Raw genomic sequence first — 24,811 nt, forward strand, 5'->3', positions numbered from 1 at the left:
CCTATGTATAAAGGTTACACATATAGTAGATGGTTTCTCTGTGTAGTAGTAAAAGAGTGTGAACGGGATGAATGGGTATGGTCACAACAAGTATTATGCAGAAATCATTTACACTAACATCAAACTTGTGTAGTATAAAGTACACAAATAGTAAAATATATGTATAGTCTTTACACGTCAAATTCAGGTGCAATTTTGTTATATACAAAGTGTTTATTCAAAATTTATTAATATAAAAAGAGCCAACCCGTAATTAAATGAATGCCGCAACTGTATATTGCAGTCGTTTAATTGACAAAATAAAAAAAGAACGAGAGGTGTCGTGGGACACCCGTGTGCATTGAAATTCTGAAAATTTAAAGTATTTATTTAAGAAGTCAAATACTTGTTTTATTGTTTCAGGAATAAAATATTATAGCTACTTTAACTTTATACTTTATGAATTAATTGTAATATTAGTTTGAAAAAGACATGCTCCTGATTTAGTAGTCAACCCAATATGTGGGTATATTACCCACAATTTAATCAGGATATTTAATATGATATAACATAAAATTTGCTTGTCCTTACTTTAAATTATCTCTGTGATTATGTTTAACTTCTTATAACTCACAACTCATGTTTTTGAATTTTTGGACAAAAAATACAAATTGACAGATTGTAAAATGTTTTGCATATTCTCAAAATTCATGTCAAGAGGAATCGATAAAAAAACTTTTAGTTACCTATGTAACCTACATGCCGGTTTTTGGAGTCTGTTGCATTTTTGAGCTTTAACCCTCCCAACTAGCAAACAGATCACAAAGTGCGATAAGAAACAAAAAAATTTTAATTTTCAAATCAATTTTATTTTAAGAGTGTATGAGCATGACAAGAATATTTTTGATGGCTCAAAATTTTTTATAGATAAACTTTTACCAAAAGAATATGTGGTTAAAATTTCAGCTTAGATATCCATACAAATTTTAAGAAAAAAATCATTGAACATCGATATAAAATATATTGATCGTATGGAAAAATCTCAATAAACGACATATTTAGGAATTTTAATAATTTTCACTTGGAACGAATGAAAACAAACATAAAAAAAACTTCTTTATAGAAAGTAAACATATTAGAAATGACATAAAAAGAAAAAAACCAAGTGTCTCCATCCATATAAACGCTGTACGAGCTGGGCTGAAATTATTTTTATCTTAACTTTAATGGTGAATTTTATTTTAACTTAATGAATTTAGACGAAAAATAAGAATAACATTTTTCGATATTTACCTTGGTTTTCTTAATATCGAAAACTGAATAATTAAAATAAATTTTCAATTTCAATATTTTGAATTCAACGCCAGATATCGTAAAACTTTATTTTTTACTTTTCGTCTTGTAGATATCGTCAAGTTATAACATAAATTCACTATCAAAATTGAAAATATATTTTTTATTATTTGTTAACCTGAAATTACTTTATCATACACGCTCATACATTCTTAAAACAACCTTTAGACACGAAAACAGTAATGAAATTTATTTAAAACTTTGCAATAAAATGGTACTGCTATTTCTGGTCATAAATCATAGCTCTAAAAAAAAAATTACTTGAGTCATGAATTTTTAAATTGAGAAATTTTCTCTTCCTTTTAAAATGCTCAAATATTCTTGATTCTAGAAAATACTTCTCTCGTCGGTGTACAATTCATCGTATTCAGCAGGTATCATAAATAATCCTTCATTAGAAATAAACAAAACATTTGTAGCGCACGAAGTGCTTTAGCTAAGCGAATTCTCTCAGAATTCGAATTTTCGAATGGAAAAATAACACATTTTTCTAAAAATCGAATATTCTAATTAAAAAACAGAAAAATATTTTTTGTTTTGAAAAAATTTAAAATTTTGTACTTTGCTCATAAAAATATAAATTTTAACGGTCATGGTCATTTTGGACATCATTTAGGTATTATCGATGGAAATTTGAAGAAATTTTTCCAAAATTCTACCATCAGTACGAAGCCAATAGCTCCATTTCCGTCGAAAATTCGCTAAAATCAATTCTAAATGGCTATTGGCTTCATCATACGTATATCAAACGATTTATTTTATATTTATTTAAACACGATAAACAGGGAGTTTGCAAAATATTGAATTTGTATTTTTAACTTTAATTTAAGAATTATTACAGTATTATACGTTTATAACGTTTACTATTGGTAAAGATAACGTTTTCAACGTCGATTTGTATTATATTAAATTTCGGTGTAGGTAATTAAAATTTCTAACGCAACACATTTCTATTGTAAGTATTCTTTTGTAGCTTTATTCCATTACATTGGCATTGACAGTGGATTCCATTTTTGGTATCTTAAGTACATATGTGGGATGATTTTTTTTAAAGTTACTACCCTTATATACCAAAATCGTTAATAAACTTTTTTTTTTAAATATTAACGTAGGATTTTTAGTCAATAGTACCTATTTTTAACAGACTTAAAACAAAAAAGGACGAGGTTATCAATTCGACTGTATTTTTTTTTTTAATGTGTGTTATCTCAGAACTTTCGACTGGATGAACCGGTTTTGATGATGCTTTATCTACTTGAAATCTGGTGCTTCCCGTGTGGTCCCATTTCATTTCGGTCCAGTTCTGACAACGACATCCATGAGAAAACCATAAAAGTCTTAAATTTGCATTAAGTATGCACGATGGGAGGGCGAATAACTCAATATTACGCCAACCGATTTTGATTATTCTTCTTTTAGTGACAAATTAGTGCTTCAGATTCACTAAAAATCACAAAATAAAAAAAAAACTTTTAACAAAAAGATAACCGACTTTAAAGGAAAAACTTTTCCAAAACAAATTAATATGCAATAAAAAGTAAAAAAATAACGATAATATAATGTAGTTAAAATTATTGTTATTTTCGGAGTCGGTGTCAGCCAAACTAATGTACCAAACTGTTCTGTTTGTTGTTTCCTTGGCTGACACCGACTCCAAAAATAACGATTATTTTAACTATATATTGTCGTTATTGTTTTACGTTTTAGTGTATATAAATTTGTTTTGGAAAAGCTTTTCTTTTGAAGTCATTATCTTATTGTTAAAAGTTTTTTTTTCAGTCTAGTCTTTACTCGTCTCAAATCTGTATTTTTTATAAGAAAATTCATTCGAAAAAAACAACGTATTGATGTTCATAAACATCTTTGTGGACAAGCATATTACTTTTTAACATTCAATCATATTTCTATTATTATGCTCGAAGCTCCCATTAGAAATAAATATTTATACATGGATGTACCAACAAATAGGTTGAGGGTTGAGTTATCTGTCTGGTTGGTTAGTAAACCTTTATGTGTTCAAATAAACATAAATAATTTTTTTTATTGATTATAATTCTATTTATAGGAAGACGTATTTGAAAGTAAAAATTAATGAACTGTTTTCGTGGAACTGTTGAATAATTAATAATATATTTATAGATATATTCTTATTTTAAAACATATCGCGTAGTCACGAAGCTTGTTGCAATTTACATTTAAAATTATGTTTTCTATTCGACAAACATTAATAATTTGCATATGTTTTGCATGGTACAGTTTTATATTCTTGTACTGAATATATTTCTGTTATTAAGTTTATATAATTCTGTTGTTAAGTAGACACCAGAAACTGTTAAGAAGTAAAACAAATATTTCCAAACATTTTGAGAGTCATCAGTATAAAACGCATGTGTTTGTGCGTGCCTGCTCGGTATTTAAACTATCCCACCCCAGGTCTGCATTTGCTTTAGATACTTCTTATCTACAATGAGATGCTACATAAATGTCTCACACTGTACCATCCCGGTCAATATATATCTTCTTTGCTTTCAATTTACAATAGACCTTTTTCATGAAAACAGAAATGTTTTTTGATAATTTTTTATGACAACATAGGTCAAGTAGAGCCTGTAACTCAAAAATTACGCATTTTTAATAATAAAAACACTATGAAAAAAATTGTTAAAAAGTCACAATATTTGAAATATTTAAAAAAAAGAAAAAAAAATGTGAAAAAGGTTTATTAGATACTACATAGTTACACGTCAGTTGTCTGTATTACAGTTTGAGTGAAGATCGAGTCAACAAAGAAATGTGAGTTTTTTAAGACCTGTGACGTTAAAACACTGTATATTTATAAAAATATTGACGATGTAAGTGTAATAAAAACAAACATCAGATGAAAAATTTCTGCGTTAGATTGTGTTTATTTCCAATTATTTATATTCGAAATAGATAGAACAATTATTAATGGACATATTATTCTCACTTAATTCCGCAGAAATTGAATACATAATTTGATAGATTTTAATTTTTGCAGAGCTGATTTATTTTCCGAAAACATTTTTGATGTATGAAAAATATTTCAAACTAGAGTGATACCCACCCGCTTCGCTGGGCTTCAAAGTGAAGATTGGTAAAGATTGCTCTCGCTTATCCCCTTTCTATAACACTCGAAATAATGGTAAGGATTGTTTTACACAGGTAAAATATATGTATGGTTTTTAATTTTTTTAAATGTATAATAGTAATTATTCAGTATATCAGAGAAGATGGCCGTGAAATATATTATATTGACTATTTTTACAGAAATCTGTAATTTATGGTAATGTCAAATGACTACTTTTACAGAAACCTGTATATATCTTTATAAATTATAGTTCATGTGTTATTCTGATATATCACCTATATGGCTGTACAGTTTCATTAAAAACCATTCGCTAGTTTAAGCGTGAAAGCGTAACAAACAAACAAATAAACAAACAGACAAACATGCTTACTTTCGCATTTATAACCTATAGAGGTAGAGATTTCTATCATTACAGTATTGTCTCTGCATCAAAATTTAAGATCTAAACCTTAGTTGATCAAACAAAAATGGTAGCATACAGCTGATTATTTTAGTATTATTTATAAAGTACCAGGCAGAATACTTCTTAATTTTTCAGAAAATAACTTTAAAATAAGCATTTTTTCATGTTTTATCTATTTTATCTGCCGAACTACAGCTATTTTATATGTTTTTGGTGTAGCTACCATGTTCAGCCTAAATGTTTGTATTTCTTCCAAACATATAATTTAGATATATATTTATTTATATCGTGTAGGGAAAATATTTCTAGTTCCGTTTTAAGTGTAATAAATTTTCATCTAGAGGGCGTCGTAATACATCTTACCAATAATGTTTCTTTAAATGGTCCCTTGCTAATATTACTGATTCCATTTATAAGGTATACATATTACATTTACTGGATGTTACAATCTTTAGGAAAAAATTCTACGCACAAAAAATATTGTATTAATTTCCCTTTCTTCAGTGCGTGATTTGTTCAACAGTTGAAGGCGAACACTCTTGTCAGATATTAATTATATCCAATGTCTTTCCATAATGTGTTAATTTTATAAATAGTAGCAAATGCTAAATGTAACCCTTCAGGTTGTTATATCTGAACTGGAATAAAGAATATTTTACACTTTTGTTCTTAGCGTGTTTATACTTTATCAAATTCGGAATTGCACCAGAAAGGAACACGAACAAATAGTAAAAACTAACAATCCTCCTTCAAAATAAGCTTTTTATTTGCAATTGTACTAGAGTTTAGTACTTGAATAATTATCAGAAGAATTATTTTCTTATTTTTATCTAATTTGGCCTTAATAACACTTTATTTCTATGCCCTTCATTACTTTTTTTTTCGGCAACAAATGGCAGAAATACTTTAAAAGTGTACTCTAATTGACTATCAATTACTTCAAATGTCAATGCATCTGGTGCTACATTATGTGGGGGCGAACTAACACTTTAACCTTTTCGGTGGTTACAGATACGTTAGAATAATAAGTATTTTTGGAAGTAAAACTTTTTAGGCACGCTTGACTTGGGGAGTAAACTAGAGAAAATGTGTGATCAAGTTTGCTACGAAAAGTGTGATCAAGTTGAGAGGGAGATATAAGTTAGTGAAGATATAAAGAGAGAGAGGGGGGGGATACGTTTCAACAACATCACAAACATCAATGTCATAACTAAAAGCATTAAAAAAATTATACAATATACACCCAGAGCATAGAGAAAGAACACTTACTGTACTCCGAATTTTTGAAACTTACGGTATATTAACGTACAATATTTATGGCATAGCGATAAAGACTTTGCTTAATATCTTTATAAATAATTATTATTACATATGAAAAAAAGTATACTTACTATTTTTTTCTAAAATAGTAAATAAATAAAAGTTAGAAACAAAAAAGAACGAATATAGTAGAAAGGTTCATAACTTATTTGGAACAAGTTAAATATACTACAAGAAAAAACTTAACTATATTACACCTCCTGGGTGGGTATTAAACAACCAATGAAAGATCATATAACAAAAACAAAAAAACAATATTTTTTATGTGCATAGATCTAAGTTAAAATAATCTTTACAGCAAAGCAATATATCATTTGATCCGATTATTGTATGTAAAAACAATACAATTTATGATGTATGTAAAGTTCCTGATTTTTGTTTTTGGTTACAAAGAGAGATAGTGATCAATCAGTTAATTTGCTAGTAAAATTGATGTTTAAAATTATTGGCTCAAGCCAGCACCAAAAAACGTGGTTGTGCTAGCCTCTCACAGAAATGTGTATTTTTGGGGAAGCATTGATCGCGATTTGCTTTTTTTTTATATGCGGTTCCCTGCAAAGGGATGAACAGGGTAATTTCTTTAGCCAATTCTTTTCTATTTTAAAAAGCGTTGTTATGTATTTTCGCAGTCTTCGACAATCACAAAATCTACTCTCTTTTTGAGCTAGTTATTAACTGTTAAAATTGACACTTTTGATTTGATTGCACAGTAATGTTCCAGGTATCGTTCGAGTAGGTTTTTCGCTTCAAAAGTCCATTCGTTTTGTAAACAATATTATCACGCCTTGCAACATTCGGTTTTGAAATTTTCAGTTTTAAAAATTTGACCCAATATAAATTTATATCAATGGTGACCTTTTTGGAATATAAAATATACTAGGATTAAGTATAAGATACCAAAATTATAATCTCAAGATTTTGATTCTTTTCAGAAATAAATTTAGCGAATTATTGATTTTTCTGATAATACTTATTTTTGAAAAATTTGAGCCGTTTTATTTTTGTTTTATGATATACAACAATCGTACAAATTGCAAAAATAAAAATGTACAACATTATAATTTTTATACAATATTTATAACACCTAGTTTTTTTTTTATCAGAACTACAGAAAAAAACTAAATATTATATTTAGACAGTTCAGAAAAAAAAGCTTTGGGTAAATAAATAATTGAAAATAAATAAATAATATATTTTAAAATATAAATAAAATTCCAATTATTTTGTATTGACATAAAATTGGATTTAGTAAAAATGTATTATCAATTTGTGTAAATTAATATTTAATTAACTTTTTTTCAATACTTTTTCTGGTTAGTATCATTCACATTATAATACGAGGTTTGTTTGGTTTATTTATTTACGTATATTATGAATTATTTATCAAAAATAAAAAAATAAAAAATTATTTTGTTGAAAAGTATATACAAAGTGGCGTAGAAAAAATGACACTTCCAAATACTGGACGATGCAAGTTGAAATTGATCAAATAAAAAACCAAACGATATAGTGTTGTACATATGACCGCTGAAGTTGGAAAAACTATTAAAATTTAAATACTATTTAAAAAAAAATCAAACGAGGTTGTAGTATTAGACAGACATTTGTTAAATACAGGAAATTTGACAGGCTGGAATTAATATGTTGTCTAAATACTTTTTCGAAAATTTGTATAGCTATAGGCTTCCCTATCAAGCAGTTTGAAATTAAAAAAAAAAAAAATAACAAGTGAAAACAAACAATTGACTGAGTTAATTGTTGAAATACCATGTATAGACAGTGTTGATTACTCTGTGGCATTACACATACACATATGTCACACATATCTCTCACGGGTAAACAGTGATGTTTACGAAAAAATCTTTCAAACAAAATTTGTTTAATTTTTTATAAGGAACATTTTTTACATTTAAACTTTAGTTCTATCTCTAACCATTTACAAGATGGATCCTACGGACCCAAGACCCAATTGACCTACGTTGTTCATTTATAAATTTCAGCACGCTATAAATTTTCAGCTTGATATCTCTTTTCGTTTTTGAGTAATCGTGATGACAGGCGGACAGACAGACAGACAACCGGAAATGGACTAATTAGATGATTTTATGAACACCTATACCAAAATTTTGTGCGTAGCATCAATATTTTTAAGCGTTACAAACTTGGGACTAAACTTAGTATACCTTGCATATTACATATATGCATGGTATAAAAATTTCGTTTTACAAATTTTAGTGGAAAGAAGTCACGATAACATTGAAATAAATACTTTTTAAATAAAAATTGAATAATACAACAGAACACGAATACTTATTAAATAAAGAAATTTCATAAATATAATCTTTAAATGACAGTCGGGTAAAAAAAAAGAAGCAAACATAACCGAACCGTTCCAATAGAAACGTACACATTATTACATAAGCTAAATATTGAAACAATTTTGATATAAGAAAGTAACATTATTGTATAGTGCAAGAAGAAGATATTCAAAGATGCATATGTGCATTTCAGACCATAAAGTGTTTACGTGTTTAGAATAATTTCTTATTTGTACAAGAATATTATTATTGTAAAATTTATATTGTTAAATTAAATTTCTTTTAGGTATATTAGATCATAGGAAATATTTTTAGAACGTTATTTTAGAGGTACATTGTTTTAAATGGAATAGCAAACGTATTTTCAATTTATATAATACACTAGAGAAGATACCCACCCGCTTCGCTGGATTTAAAAGTAAAGATTGATAAAGATTGCTCTCGCTTATCCCCTTTCTATACATTCGAAATAATGGTAAGGATTGTTTTACACAGGTAAAATATATGTATGGTTTTCTATTTTTTTAAATGTATAATAGTAATTATTCATTGAGAATATCAGAGAAGATGGCCGTGAAATATTTTATATTGACTATTTTTACAGAAATCTGTAATTTACGGTATTGTCAAATGACTACTTTTACAGAAATCTGTAATTTATGGTAAGGTCAAATTAAATTAATTAAAAACTGTTTTTTTCCAGCAAATACATAAATAAAAATATCAAATATTCATAAAACCTATAATTTAATTTTTGAGAGAATGTAGAAGTATTTTTTAAATAATTTTAAAAACTTTTCAGCACCTATTCTTGTAACGAACCGTAACAAATAGAAATATCTCCAGCTTTAGCTTAACGCGTAATTTATTGATTGCGGCTATCCATAATATGTATATTTACTAAATTTTTCTATGACTTAAGGTCAATCATTCACATTGCACGAGCAGAAAAGTGAGTAGGTTTTTGAAAATCTTTAGAAGTACGCAAAATATGAACGTTTAAATTTCTTATTTTAGCAAAAAGGAAGATATAGGTTAGTGATGTCATTATCAGATATCACCATAGAGAAACATATAAAACTTTGTATTGCTAAAAGGAGATGGATAAACATTGTTTGAATGCTTATAACTTTTTCGTTTTTTAATCAATTTTAATTTCACTTTCAAATGTCGAGGGACCAAGTCCACTTTCATAACTAAACACAAACAATTTTTCACAAATTAAAGAATATAAACATTTATTGTTATAATATCTCTTGAAGCAAAGCAGTAATTAACAGGAATTCTGTGAGTATTCACTGTTACTAAAACCTACCACAAGCAGGCTTTTTGTAAATACAAATTTCGAATAGTTCAAAAGTAGCCTAATAATTCCAAATATATTAGGAAATGCAATCAATTTTGGGTTGGAGAAAAAATACTTTAAAAATCCTACATAGGCTCTACCTCGTACGTGATGTGAAATGATTACGCGTTTAAAAAATTTCATAATATCTTGTGCTCTCTAAGAGAAACTCAGAAAAACTCACTATGGCCGGCCTCATTCTACAGTTTCATAAGAACGTCCAGATAAAGTTTTGTTCGAAAATCCACTTTTCGCAGAATTTTACCGACGTTTGTCTATTCTTATATTTATTGTAGCTAGATTAATGCCGGACACAAATAACTATAGTGTGAACCAAAATAGACTCTTACAAAAGCCGACTTTTCAAGTAAATATAGAAAACTATACCATAAATACTCGCCACATGGAATATGTTACTGATAGTACATGACTCACGTTATCCCTTACGAATTGGTAAATCAAACTGTCTGTCTTAATATCGATAAAACTAGAACGAAATCAATGAAGACACTGTAAAATAATGATATATATTATATTTTACGTTGTTCATAATATATCGATTTATCATCAACATGTATACCTAATGTTTTTTGTATTATATGTTTGCATATTGTTGGAACACTTTATATAATACATAAATGTATGTATGAAATGGTAGGTATATAAAGTGAATGAAGAAACAAACCTCCTCTTAATACTTCAAGCAACAATCTATTTTGAATATCAAATATACAAAATATATTAGGGAAGATACAAGGAACACAAGTGAAGTCAGTCAGTAGTATAGTAAGTGTATAATATATACATATATGAACTACCTACATATATACGTCTACAGGATGTTTTCTTTTTATATATTTCCAGAAATTTTATTTCAAAAATGGAACAAAACATAATAAAACGAAAAAACATGTATCGGCTCATTTCTTGGGAAATGAAATTACAGTGTTTAGTTTTGCTATACAGGGTCGCCTGTTTGGTCAAACAGGGGTCAAGTTTAAATGGACTAAATATTTCTTGTGACTGGTTCATACTTAGTATTAAGCGAATATTTTTTACAGCAATTTTAACTGTAAAATCACTTGCTAAACCGTAAAATCAGGTACCGAAAATTCAAAAAGAAAAACTTCACAACAAAGTTACTGTTATTTTGAGAATCAGCAGGTTAAAGATTTCTTTTTAACTTGAAAATACCTGAAAATAAGTGCCAAAATTCGAGGTCCAAGAATAAAATTTGTCAAACAAGAGAGTTTATTGAGGCAAAGAACATGAATCTGTCACAAAAATTTGTACATAGTTCCATTTAAAAACACAAAGTTTACCTTATAAGGGTGGAACTTATAAAAATCACTTGTATATACACTATAAATATGAAAATAAGCTTACTAATATATAGATGTACCCTGTCATTCAGGGAGAGTGAATCCACCTGTTTGATATAATTGAATAAAACATTGTTTATTCAATTAATGTAAATTTGAAAGAACATATGATTTAAGGCTAAACGTAGTAGGTGGCAAATTTTTATAGAAATATTAAAGATATAAATTAAAAAATTTTAGATGAGAAAAAAGCAGTTGAGGACTCTATCAAACATCAAGAACCACTTGATCCAGGCTAGCTTAATCCAAAAAAAAGCATTCAAGTAAATTTTAATAAGTCTAATTCGTCCTAAGAGGCGACTTATTTTGTATAAGCGTACATCTTTCTAAACTCTATGATACAGAAACGTCCAGTACTTGAACAAGCCACAAAGTTTTCAACAATTCATAGAACATATTTGTACCACACAGCTAATAGACACATCTAGGTCATTTCTAATCAAGCCTCCAAGATTTAACAAACAAATTTTAAACAGAGATTTACAGTCTATTAAGACTTACAAAGAAATTTAATCTCGTTGATACTTGTAAATAAGTTTAAGCTATTTGCACATTCAATTTTTACAGTTCACTAGATTATATCCTGAATATAATCTAGTTCATTTTCAAACATTTATTTATATTAATTCAGTTACTAAATTAACTATCTAATGGAAGCTAAAATTGGTACATATTGACCAGATATCCGAAATTTGGCAAGTGGTAAGATATCCGAAATTTGGCTCTATTTATTCAATTATTTTTATTTAAAAATCATTTAAAATGCAAGTGTTAATGGTAAATTATAATAAGGTCAAGCGGAGAAGTTTTTCGCTATTCGCCATTGATCAGTTAAGTTAATAAAAAAAGATATTATTTTGAAAAATGCCTTCTTTTCTGAATGACAAACGTATTTTTCCGAATAACGTATTATGTATAATAAAACGAGACAACAATAAAGAATTTATGAAAATAAAAGTAATAAAAAATTTACTCCTGAAACACTTTGTAAAAGATGTATTCAGAGACGTATCGTGTATTTTATCATAAGATGAATGAACATAATGCAACTGATAATCTCCAGGGAGTTATATGATATAATACAAGTAAAAAAAAACAACAACAAACGGTATCAAAGAAACTGAAATATTTGTAAACTAAAGCCAATATTCAGAACAGTAGACATTGAGAGCTTACTGTTGTTTGTATAGAAGAACACATATCCCAATTTCTACAACTATTTTAAAGAATGATTTGGTTGACTTACCTTTTGTGTCAATTGAAAATAATCCAATTCCATCGCCACCACGTATTGAATAACTCACACGAGAGTCATCTCCTGGAGGATCTTGATCTGTAGCTTTTACACGCATCACTTCAGTACCCACTGGTCGATTTTCATACACAGCACCTTCTAACACGAAATCCTCAAATTTGGGTGCATATAAATTTTCATTCACATCTACAACATTCACGGTCACATACGCTTCAGAACTTAGTGACGGCACTCCACGATCTTCAGCACACACTTTTAAAATATGTACTTGACGTTCTTCGAAATCTAACGGTTTTACGGTTCTAATTGTACCCGATAGTTTATCAATTTTAAATGCACCATCATTATCATTATTATCGATCAAACTGTAAACAATATCACCCCCAGGACCAATATCGGGATCGGATGCAGTGACGATTGCAACAACACTACCTTTGGGTATATCTTCACGGATTTTAACATTGTAGCTGTTTAAGCTAAATACTGGAGCATTGTCGTTTATATCGTCTATTGAAATTCGAACTATTGCATCGGAATATAATGCTGGAATATCATCTGTGTTTTTACCCCCGCCATTATCGGTTGCACGAATACGTAATTCATAAAGTTCTTGACGTTCACGGTCCAAGTTAGAACAAACCGAAAGCACACCTGTTCCTGAATTTACACAAAAGTCTTCAGTGTCTGTTACTAGTGAATAAGTTATTTTTGCATTATCGCCAATATCTACATCAGTTGCGTTAGCACGAAAGACAGCAGTACCATTCAATGCATTTTCAGTTACACGAAAACTGGCTAAAGTTTTTTCGAATTTTGGAGCATTATCATTAACATCTAATATCGTTACTGGTAAAATTCGAGACGATGCTTTTTGTGGTTTTCCCAAATCGTAGACTGTGATATTAAGGAAATATTCGCTTTCCCTTTCTCTATCTAAGTAGCCAATTACGCGTAATTCTCCAGTGTCAGCATCTAGACAAAATACGGAATCTTCATCGCCACCCGAAATACCAAACACCAGTTTTCCATTATAACCTAAATCTCGGTCACGGGCTTTTAATTTTGCAAGTTTTATCCCTAACGGTACGGATTCATTCACTCTGATTTCTAATGGAAAATCGATAAATTCAGGTATGTGCATATTTTGCCCATAACGGCTTGGCATCATTCCAAATTCCTCTGCCATAGATATTGCATAACCAGCCATATTGTTCTTTTCAGCAGCTGCCAAAACTTCAGTTAATCGCCGAGCAACACCCGTATCACGGCATTCAAAACCTGCATTGGGATCACCACCTGAATAGCGGCTACCTGCACCAATATTTCTTTTAACTTGGACTAAATGCATATAAATTCGAGATATATCAGCGAAATGAGTATTATCTGTAGCCGTTACGTTCAATTCGCGTTCAGACACTTTAACGTCATTTAAATCACAGCTCACACTTAGCACTCCCGATGTTGAATCCAAATTAAAACAATGATCTTCATTGCCACTAACAATTCGATAACTTATTATATTTCCACGATCAAAATCAATGGCTGATAATGTCATAAGTTCTGTTCCAATCGAAATGTAGCGAGGAATATGACCGACACAATCGACTTTTTCAAATTGTGGGCGGTTATCGTTAATATCTTTCACCTTAATAGTTAACTGCATTTCAGTCTGTCGTCGATACGGTAAACCCCAATCGGATGCTCGAACGCGTAAAATATATTCCCTACGCATACTCTCATAATCAATAATACTTTTTGTTCGAACTACGCCCGAAAAATGGTCAATTTCGAATGGCACTGGTTTTAAATTTGCAATACTATATGATATGTAACCATTCTCTCCGGAATCTCGATCTTTTGCTGTAACTTTCGTTACCGATGTACCTGGTGGTTCATTTTCATCAATCCATACTGTTTGTTCCGGTTTATCGAATATTGGATCGTTATCATTTCGATCCTCAACATTAATTTTTACTTTGGCCGACGACTGTTTACGAGTTCCAGTATTACCTTGATCGATTGCCGAAACTGTTAATGTATAGAACGCTTTAGATTCATAATCTAATTTCATAGCTGTATACAGCATACCCGTATCGGGGTTTATTCTAAATTCTCCACCTTCATTTCCACCAACGATTTCTAGAAATACTTGCGCATTTTTACCATCATCTGAATCAGTAACTTTTAAACGTATCACAGGTGTATTGATCGGTGCAGTTTCAGGAACTTTAACTTCATATATCTCACGATTAAATACTGGAGCATTATCATTTAAATCAGCTAAATGGACTGGGACTGATTTATAACTTTGGCGCGATGGAATACCATTGTCAGCAGCACGTAAAGTTAAGTTATAACCTTGTGGAGTTTGTTCTCTATCTAGTAAGCGTAATACTTCAATATTATATTCACCCTTTTGCGCAGACGCAGGACGTATACGAAAATGACCATCTGGGTCACCGTCCACAATATCTAAGCTTTTAATCTCGCCATGTATACCTTTATCCTTATCGATAACACGGACAATGGCATAAATATCTGCGTTTGAATGTTCAACGATATGCGGCAAATGTTGCACATAAATCTCTGGCGAATATAAGTTCACTTGCTTCACTCGAATTCGAACTTTTGCTTGCCGATACGCACTAGATCGAACAAATAATGATGAACGATCTTGAGCGAGTACCGTCAATTCATGATATGATCGTACCGTGTATTGTAGAGGGCGTGTTAAGGTTATAACGCCAGACATTGGATGTATAGCAAATTGTTCGGTATCTTCTAAGAAACTATAATATATTTCTCCATTTCGTCCTAAGTCTGCATCCTCTGCTTGAACTTTTAAAATGCTTTTATGTAGAGGAGTATCTTCTGGCACAGTTTGTTCATATTCACTTGGAACAAAAAATGGATTTAAATCGTTCGTATCTAAAACTTTAACAATCACAATTGTTTCCGCTTCTAAAACTACTTTAGGTTTACTATCACGTTTAGTTGCCGTCGCACGAATCTCAAGTACATATTTATCACGTCGTTCACGATTTAAAACGTCCATCGTACCGGTACGAGTCCTTATGGATAAAAAACAAAAATCACCCACTAAACGTTCTTCGGCTTTAAAAAATTTATCACGATCCCCTGCCATGATTTTATATTTAATTTCGAGTTCTGCCACATCTGGTGTTATTTGTATACCTAAACGATCTTCACCCGAATTTTGTGTGGCATATGTTCGGCCCAAGCTGTTTTCCGGTATACTAACGTTGTATACGGATTGTGTAAACCCGAACATAAAAGGTTGGCTATTTTGGGGAAGTGATGTTGATGATGTTTCTAAGGCCGCCGCAGTTTGCTGATCGTTTGTTGCTCGAGCACTGTATGTACTTAGCATTATTATGAATAGTACAATACTGAGCAGCGAACAATACGGCCGCTGAGGCCCGAAACGTCGAGGCATATTGTTGGTGCTTGTCGTCAGCTCATTGCTTAATTACCTGAAACCAAAAAAGAACAAGATAAGTATAATTGGTTTATTTGCAACAAAAATAAAAAATAAATACAAAAATAAATTGTAAACATTGGTAAAAAATATCTACTTTAAAATTGTTTAAAATAATTTTTGTTTATTTTCTATTTGTTTATTTATTTTAATATAAAAATACATTCATTATTCCATTCGTTGCAATACAGATTTTGTTCATTATCGAATTCAAAATTACTGTTTAAATTATTGAGGTTCGAAATTTCATTAGTTATTTAGTTTTTCCAATGAAAACGAACTCTTGACAGAATGAATAAATATGAAACACACACAAACAACAATATGATACAAGTGGTATTTTGTTATTTTTGTATCTTTAAACTGTTTTTTCTTTTACATGCTAGTCACAGAATATGGAAATTTAAATCTTGATCTATATCAATGCCTATCAAGTTTTCAAAGATAAGTAAGTGTCTGTCTGACTTGGTGGCTTAAAACAAGGAACATTGGAAAATTTTAAATATGATGAATATTTTTTTAGGATATTCAACAAAGTAGGGGATCCATCTACCGACACCTTTTACAATTTTCACGATGGCAGGCGACGGACATCTTGTTCTTTGGAGTATCGGGAAAAATGAAATTTTCATTTTTATTAATGTTTAGAACGTAATAAACTTTCCACGCAATGAAAAATTTTCCAGGTCCAATTAAAGAGTAGTCCCCGGTGATGAAAATTATCGTAATAGGAAAAATTATTTGGCACGATCTCGACAACCGACTCTAAAATATCCACCCGTTCTTAAGTAACTCTTAAATATTACACTTGATCCTAGAACTAATCCAATTAATATATTTTATGTCGACTATAAATGATTTGTATCCAATGTTAAAATTTGAACCGGATATAAACTTCGCCTTGTATAAGATTTAAATAAAATGTATGCAGAATGTTATTTCGTTGTTAAAGTCGTAGGTTTAAGGTATAGGTAAGTAAAAGTAGGTATAATATGTGCATTATAAATATAAGTTGTTTTAAAATGTAAAATAATTTTTAATTTAAATAACATAATATGTCCTATGTATGTATGTGCCGGATTATTGTAAGAATCGTGAGTTTATAATAAATCTAGTCGGATGGTAAACCAACGATAGATTGTGAACGAAAAGTAAGATCTACAATCTAAATTTTTTATTTTCGTAAGGTTTACAAACTGAGAGTTGTTAAATGTCAGTTTAATATATAAACGAACTTGCACGATATCGTCCTATGACGGCATTGTCTTATTTTTACTGATGGCACTTGTTTATGTCTATAAAGTAGCAAATCGAAATGAATAAAGAGTATTTACGAAATATGCCTCTAAAGTAAATAAAATACAACAATTAAACAAAATAATTATTTAGAATTCACTGGTGGGCAACGGTTATTCTTTGAGTAACTCAGCTCTGCAAGTAGAAGCATATGTCCTCAAGGAGTATCATTCATGTTACTTCGTCCATCTCACTTCGGTACATACCTCTTTTGCTAAAAGTCACTCAGAGCACAACAAAGTAAAAGTCTGCCCAGCAGTGAAAAAAAAAAATATTATTTAAAACAAATTTATAAGAATATTCAGTAACACGTAGATAAACATCGTTCATAAATCACTAAACGCTGTTGAGTGATCCCTCATCCCTAATATTATAAATGTGAAAGTAAGGTAGTTTGTTACGCTTTCACACAAAAACTACCGAATGGATTTGAATGGAACTGTACCATAATATAGCGCATATATCGGAATAACATATGAGTTATAATTTATGAAGATATATATTTTTTTTTTAATTAAAAAAATTTAATTTAGTCATTTCACTACGCCATCTATTAGCATCATTTTGAACCATGAATTAAAGATTTCTGTCAAATTTTTGAACGAGATATAATTCATGGCCACCTCCTTTAATACGTTCAATGAATCAAGATTGCTTAACATTAAAAAAAAATTGAAATCTGTACATATTTTTTGCCGGTGTAAAACAATCTCCACCCCTATTTCAAGTGTTATGGGAAGGGTATAAGCGCGAGCAAGAAACGAGGAGGCTATAACGCGGTGGTTTTCTGATATTTTATTTTAGTTTTTTAATATGCTGATATTGTTTATAAAATGGCCGATTTCCTTAAAAAGTTAAAATAGAGTCGTTTTTTTGTGTGATTGTACTTTTAACTTTTTTATTTGCCCATTAAGACTTAATATTATTTTTATTTTAGAAATTCGAGACTCGAAATTGATATCCAATCTACGGCGTAGCCAGCTCGGTCACTTTAGTTATATAATTACGTGCACAAAATAAGCTAGTTTATCATTTGATTGTCATTATAAAATAACGACTTATTCAACTAATCAGCGTGTACTTTGCGTCATGCGCTAATTTACGATTGGTAAACTTTGTAAATCTTAAGTGTTCGTTCACAATCGTACTAGATTTATTATAAATTAACGATCTTTACAATAATCGGGTTACATATGCATGTATGAATATATTAAATAAAATTTATTTATGAAGTTTACTGCAACATAGTCAGTGCAATCCTGGTGTTATGTTCTATAATTATTATTCTACTGCGACAAAAATATATTATAATACACATACAACCACCAACAACTAAATAATTATCAGGCTAAAATAAAAGTTCCAAGGGGGTAAAGGTAAATGTTATGTCTTATAATGGTGTTTGTTGTGTTTTTATGTCTAGGTGGGAAAGTAATAGGCTATTCGACAGTATGAAAAATATTGTAATAATTACTGATATCTGCAAAGATTATAGGTTTTGAAATCTATTTGTCGTAATCTCACAAAAAAATAATAGATTCTTTGTTTACAAAAACCTGAAGAAAATTAAAATTTTTTAGCTGTTATCACGACACGCAATTGGAAACGGGTTAGATTGACTGTTATTGTGACGAAATAAAAAATTATTAAATGCAAGAATTTTTTAAGGGACGGTTAAGCCTGAACAAAATGTGACCAAAATACGGCTAGATAGTGTTCTAATATATTACCATCTATACTCAATACTACCTTGATACCTGCCCGCTTCTCTGAGCTTAAAATTAAAGACCACCGCGTTATAGCCTTCATCTTCCCTACTTTCACTTATCCCCCTTCCATAACAATTGAAATAGGGGTAGGGATAGTTTTACACAAGTAAAATATATTTAGAGATTTTAAATTTTTTTTAAATATTATGTAGTCTTGATTCATTGAGTGTATCAGAACAGGTGGCTATGTATTTGTCTTGTTCAAAAAAACACAGAAATTTTTAATTTATGGTACAAAATAATGCTTGTAGATAGCGTAGTAAAATGTGAACAAACGTGAAAGCGTGACAAACAACCTTCTTTTCACATTTAAAATATATATAGAAAAGGGTATTCGGCTGTAAATGGAGGCATTATCTTAAGTTAAATAACTCTCCAACGTCTCCCTTGAACAACATTACTAAATATAAAATAATAGGTTTATAAAATAGTTTTGATTGATTATTTAAATTGAGTTACCAGATTTGTTCAAAAAGTGGGCCCCTCCAAATTGCCATTGGCTTGCATCAAAGTTGTGTCTCAACAAATAGTCTTGTACAAATCAATACAGAGTCAAATAGTAAAATACGAGTTAGGGACTTTTAATAAACAGTGGGAATATTAATCGACGCCAGAAACCATTTTCATTGTATAGTATTTAACCAGTGCTCACGTAGGGTTTCATGAATATTCTCTGTGAGAATCCATTATTCATTATTTACATCTACGGAATCTTATAAAAAATTTTGTTTGTAATTATTAAGATTGCGATAAATAATTTAGGTCAACTGTGAATATAATTATTTAATTAACTTTTATTATTTTTAAAATATTTATGACAACAGAAAAAAGTTGGAAAGAAGTATTTGCATATGTTTTGTTAATTTCAGAGTAAATCTAAACTTTCTACATAGATTATACTATGCACATGTATATATTTGTAATATAATATTATATAATCCCAAAACGACTTTCGTACAGAAAGGTGAAATAGGAGAGTTAATCTTGGCAACATAAATGAAAATTTTTAATAAACTTTATATAATGAACTTCAAGTGACTTTTTTTAGATTTATCTAACCCCTATGCTTACGATTTTATTCAATAAATAATAATTTCTTTAGTGCATATTAAAAAAATTCTGAAATTCAACATGAACAATTATCTACATTTGGGTTTAAATGTCAAACGAATATTAAAATACTAGTGAGATGGCCGCCCGCTTCACTGGGCTTAAAAGTAAAAACTACCGCCTTAAAGCTTCCATCTCTCTTGATTTCACTTATCCCCCTTCCATAACACTTGAAAGAATTGTTTTACGCAGCTGAAAGATAGACTGTTTTCAATTTTTCATTTATTATCATTCTGCTTCATCTGTTATCATTATCTTGAACGATAAATTAAAGATTTCTGTAAAAACTTAAAATATTAAATGTCAGATTAAATTTACTTTTTTCAATTTTTTACATATCTATATCTTTATAATTTATACCTCATGTGTTATTCTGGTGTATGAGCTATATTTCTGTACAGTTTCATTAAAAACCATTCGTTAGTTTTGGCGTGGAAGCGTAACAAACAAACATCGTTACTTTCACATTTATAATATATAGGGTTAAGGATAGGGATTGAACTGTTGGATCAATTTTTACAAAAAAATTAAATTTTCTATTTATTTACAAAAAATTTTTATTAACCCACTGTAATGTTTGCCAAAACTGTTAAAGAAATAATATCGAGTAACTGTAAATAGAAGATAGGAAAAAAATTTTCCAAAAATTGAATTCCGTATAAATTGTTAGATATATTGTAAGATATTCATCGCCGGGTATTTCTATTAATTAGGTATAGAAGTTATATTTTTCTAAATTACTATCAATTTTAAAATAAATTTTTATTAATGAAAAATTCTTTGCTAGATTTTTTAAAAGCGATTTGTTCCATAAATGCAGTTATGCAAGAGCTAGAAGTCCACAAATTTGCAGTATCTTGTTTCACTGTATTCCGATCCCACATTAGGGCTAACATAAATTTGTAACTTCTACAAAGAGATTATAAAAAGTATTGAATTAATTGAATTAAATTTAGAGATTTTCATGGTAAGAATAGAAAATATTTTTAAAATAACGCTTTTAAAAAAATAAAGCGAATGAATTGGTATGATAATCACGCAAAGTTTTTATAAAATTTTACCAGAATCCATTTGATTTTGGAAAACAGGATTCCGGCAAAAACAGGTTTTTATGATATACCAAATGGAATTTGTCCAATGAAACACTTGCGGTGAATGATTAAAATCAAACACCTGGTACATAAAATAATAATTACAAAGTTTTTATTGGAACAAAAAAAAATTTTTTCCTATAAATTTTTCCCAATGGGAGAAATGAACAAAAAAAAAAAAAAAAAAAAAACAAAACAAAATAAACCACATATACTTGATTGAAGTATATTGCAAAAGTTGTGTTAGATAGATCTAATTAAAATAAATAAGTTCTATTTTATATGTCTTTCGTTCGTCTTCGAATAAGTAATGAAATGTTACCAAAAAGTGTACCAGTTACCTACCAGTAATGCTGTTACATTTTCTATATAAAAAGTTATTTTTCTTCCTATAAATTATATTTCTACTACTTGTGTTTTTATACCATGCACATGTAACATGCAAGGTATACTAAGTTTAGTTCCAAGTTTGTAACGCTTTAAAATATTGATGCCATGAAAAAAAGTTTGGTATAGGTGTTTATAAAAATCACCTAATTAGTCCATTTTCGATTGTCTGTTCGCCTGTCTGTCAACACGATAACTCAAAAACGAAAAAATATATCAAGCTGAAATTTTTACAGCGTACTCAGGATGTAAAAAGTGAAGTAGAGTTCGTAAATGAGCAACATGGTCAATTGGGTCTTTGGTCCATCTTGTAAACCGTTAGAGATAGAACAAAAGTTCAAATGTAAAAAATATTCCTTATAAAAAAATAACCAACTTTTTTATGAAACATTTTTTCGTAAACATCACTGCTTGAGGGACCCGTGAGGGCGCAAATTAGGCGTAAATTGTCTAGTATGTGTTATATGGGGATATCAGTTTTATATGTGTCACATGTATGTATGTGTAATGTGATAGAGTAATCAACACTGTCTATGCATGGTACTTCAACAAGTAACTCAGTCAATTGTTTATTTTAACTTTTTTTTTTTTGTATAGTACTTACAAACTTTTATTTGCAACGAAGTTTTATTTTCAGTCGAATCATTACCTACAATGAAATATTTTATTAAAGGATATTTTTTTTATTTTAAATAATTTCTTAATTAATTTTATTCGACTTTCATAATCTTTTTCTTTTGAAATAACATTTTTTTCTTCTTTTAACATGGAAACTTCATATCTATCCTTGATAAAAAGGAGAAAGTGCATACGGTTTGATCAGGAGTATTATCTATGTCAAAACTTTATTTTTTTTTATATTAACTTTTTTGTGTCCTACCACGTGGAGAAATATATTACAAGTTTTTGGCGGCATATCTTTATATCGATTCAGAATATCTTTTATAACTCTGCAGAAAACGAACGGTGCAGAATTAACGTTATGATTTTCCTTCTAATTTTTGTTGCTTCAATATCTTGTAGTAATGCGTGAGTCAGTTTATGGAACAAATTATTCACAATTAAAAATTCATCCATTTTAATTAATTATTATTGACTTATTGAAAATAATAAATTTCAAATTCATTGCAAAAGTAACTATAGTAACTTGTTTTTAGTTTACATTTTTATAGTAATTTGGAGTGTGGTAACAAATTCATTACATACAAGTAATGTATTTATTACTGCACTAGGGCATGAACTATTTATTTTCCCCACGAGTACTGTCACAGGCGTAGATAAACACGTTTTAAATATTTGAATGTGATTTTCACCCACTTCAAAACATCGGATTGAATTTAAACTTCGTACACTTATCAAGGAACGATAAATACGATAATGCAAAAAGTTTTTCCGATTTGCCAGATCTGACTTAACGATTTTATAATATAACATAATTTATATAATGCTGATGGATGCGCAGGAAACAATACATGATATTAGGTAAAATAAAAAGAATCCTTTGTTGCTAACTGAACTAAAAAGTAGTAAAAAATAATAGTTGAAATAAATAAAAAACCAAAACAACCCGCTTTTGTAAGAAGCTGAACTAAAAAGTAGAGATAATTTGTAGAGATAAGTTAAAAACTTTAATGATTAGAAAAAAAACTCATTTTATCGTAAAATAGCGTGGGCTGCCAAATTTCAAATATTGTAAATATTTTGAGGTTAGATATTGGCAAAAGTAAAGTCATTATAAAACTATTGTTTGAAACATTTTTTCGTAAACATCACTGTTTACCCGTGAGGGCGCAAATTGATCGAAAGATACTCTTATTACTTTGTGTGTAATTGTAAAAGTGATTTTTATTTACTTACATGACGTAAAAAAAAGATTGCATAACCAACACTGCCTAGATTCTCATTTATTTCAGTCAATTGTTTGTTTTCACATGTTTTTTTAACTTTTATTTTCTAATCCAAACTTTTTTTTCTACTTTGTACTCAGGCTAGTTACAAAAGCGATTTTTTATTTTAGTTTTATTTAACTCCTTTTTATTTTATTTTATATTATTTACTATAATGTAATTGATTATATTCAATATGAATTTACAATTATCATTTAATGAATATTAGCGAAGACTCAGCTTGTGCAACATCCCTACTAGGAGCTATAATCCTGGTAAAAACTTCCTCTCTTTCTTTCTCTTTCTCTATTAAAACTTTCATAAATTAAATAGTTCTATGAGTGTACAATAAAATACAAAAACAAGTATCGTTTGACATCTGACAGAACACATAAAAATTAAATTAAAAAAAAAATGTATTCCAAATTAAAATACAATTTGATGCCTATATAAAAAACTTAATGAGCCATTTGGTAATTAGTGCCTATAAAATGTTTCTTTTTCACATTTTATAATATTAAAGTTTAGTGTTGCAATTTAAGTGTTTTGACCTTGTTACCAAACACTCTTATTCATCTACGTTTTGTGTGTTTGACTCATATATATTTAACATTTTATATAAGCTATTATTATTTAAATTCAAAAAACATTATTCCCTTATTTAATTTTTACTATGAATAAATATATTCACCATAGAGTGTTTATCGTTCGTTTATTGTACAGGGTGTTTGTTTTTCCAATGTTTATTAATATGCTTGAAATATTTAAGTTAATTTTATCTCTTCATATTTTGTAGCAAAGAGGTACGGCTAGTTTCGTTTGGCTAAATCGAAAGATTATAATATGATAATTTGATGTTTTTTTCCGTAAATGATTTGTGAATTTTCTACTATTATCGCTCAATAGACCTTTTTCATGAAAAATAGAAATGCTTTTGGTAAATTTTTTATGAAAATATAGGTCGATTAGAAACCTGTAACCCGAAAAGTACGCATTTTTAACAATAAAAACACTATGAAAAAAATTGTAAAAAAGTCACAATATTTGAAATAATTTAAAACGAGTCCATCACACACGTGATCTCTGACGTCAATTCGACAAGCAATGACCATAAAAGTATCAATAATATATCGTTAATATAAACTTTAAAGGGGTATTGTCTAATGTTATTTCATTTCTGAAAAGTGAAATTTCTGAAAGTGAATCATAAAAAAATTGTTAGGTCTTTGAGGGAGAGCTATGAGGACACTGCATTTGTATGGGTACCCGTCAAACGAGAAAATCACCTTTGCACAGCACGAGGTAAAAT

General features: G+C 29.2%; 1 protein-coding gene across 1 annotated transcript in view; it reads right to left on the reverse strand.

The window, feature by feature from the left end:
* The window catches only part of LOC123293807 (fat-like cadherin-related tumor suppressor homolog), a 504,040-nt gene extending 488,090 nt beyond the window's left edge, over nt 1–15,950 (reverse strand). The window contains exon 1 of the mRNA XM_044874741.1: nt 12,456–15,950. Within this exon, the coding sequence (XP_044730676.1) occupies nt 12,456–15,921 (3,466 nt within the window). The 5' untranslated portion in view covers nt 15,922–15,950. The remainder of the gene's footprint in view (nt 1–12,455) is intronic.
* Between the last annotated feature and the right edge of the window lie 8,861 nt (nt 15,951–24,811).

Source organism: Chrysoperla carnea, chromosome 2 (genome assembly GCF_905475395.1).
Source record: "Chrysoperla carnea chromosome 2, inChrCarn1.1, whole genome shotgun sequence".
Classification (NCBI taxonomy): Eukaryota; Metazoa; Arthropoda; class Insecta; order Neuroptera; family Chrysopidae; genus Chrysoperla; species Chrysoperla carnea.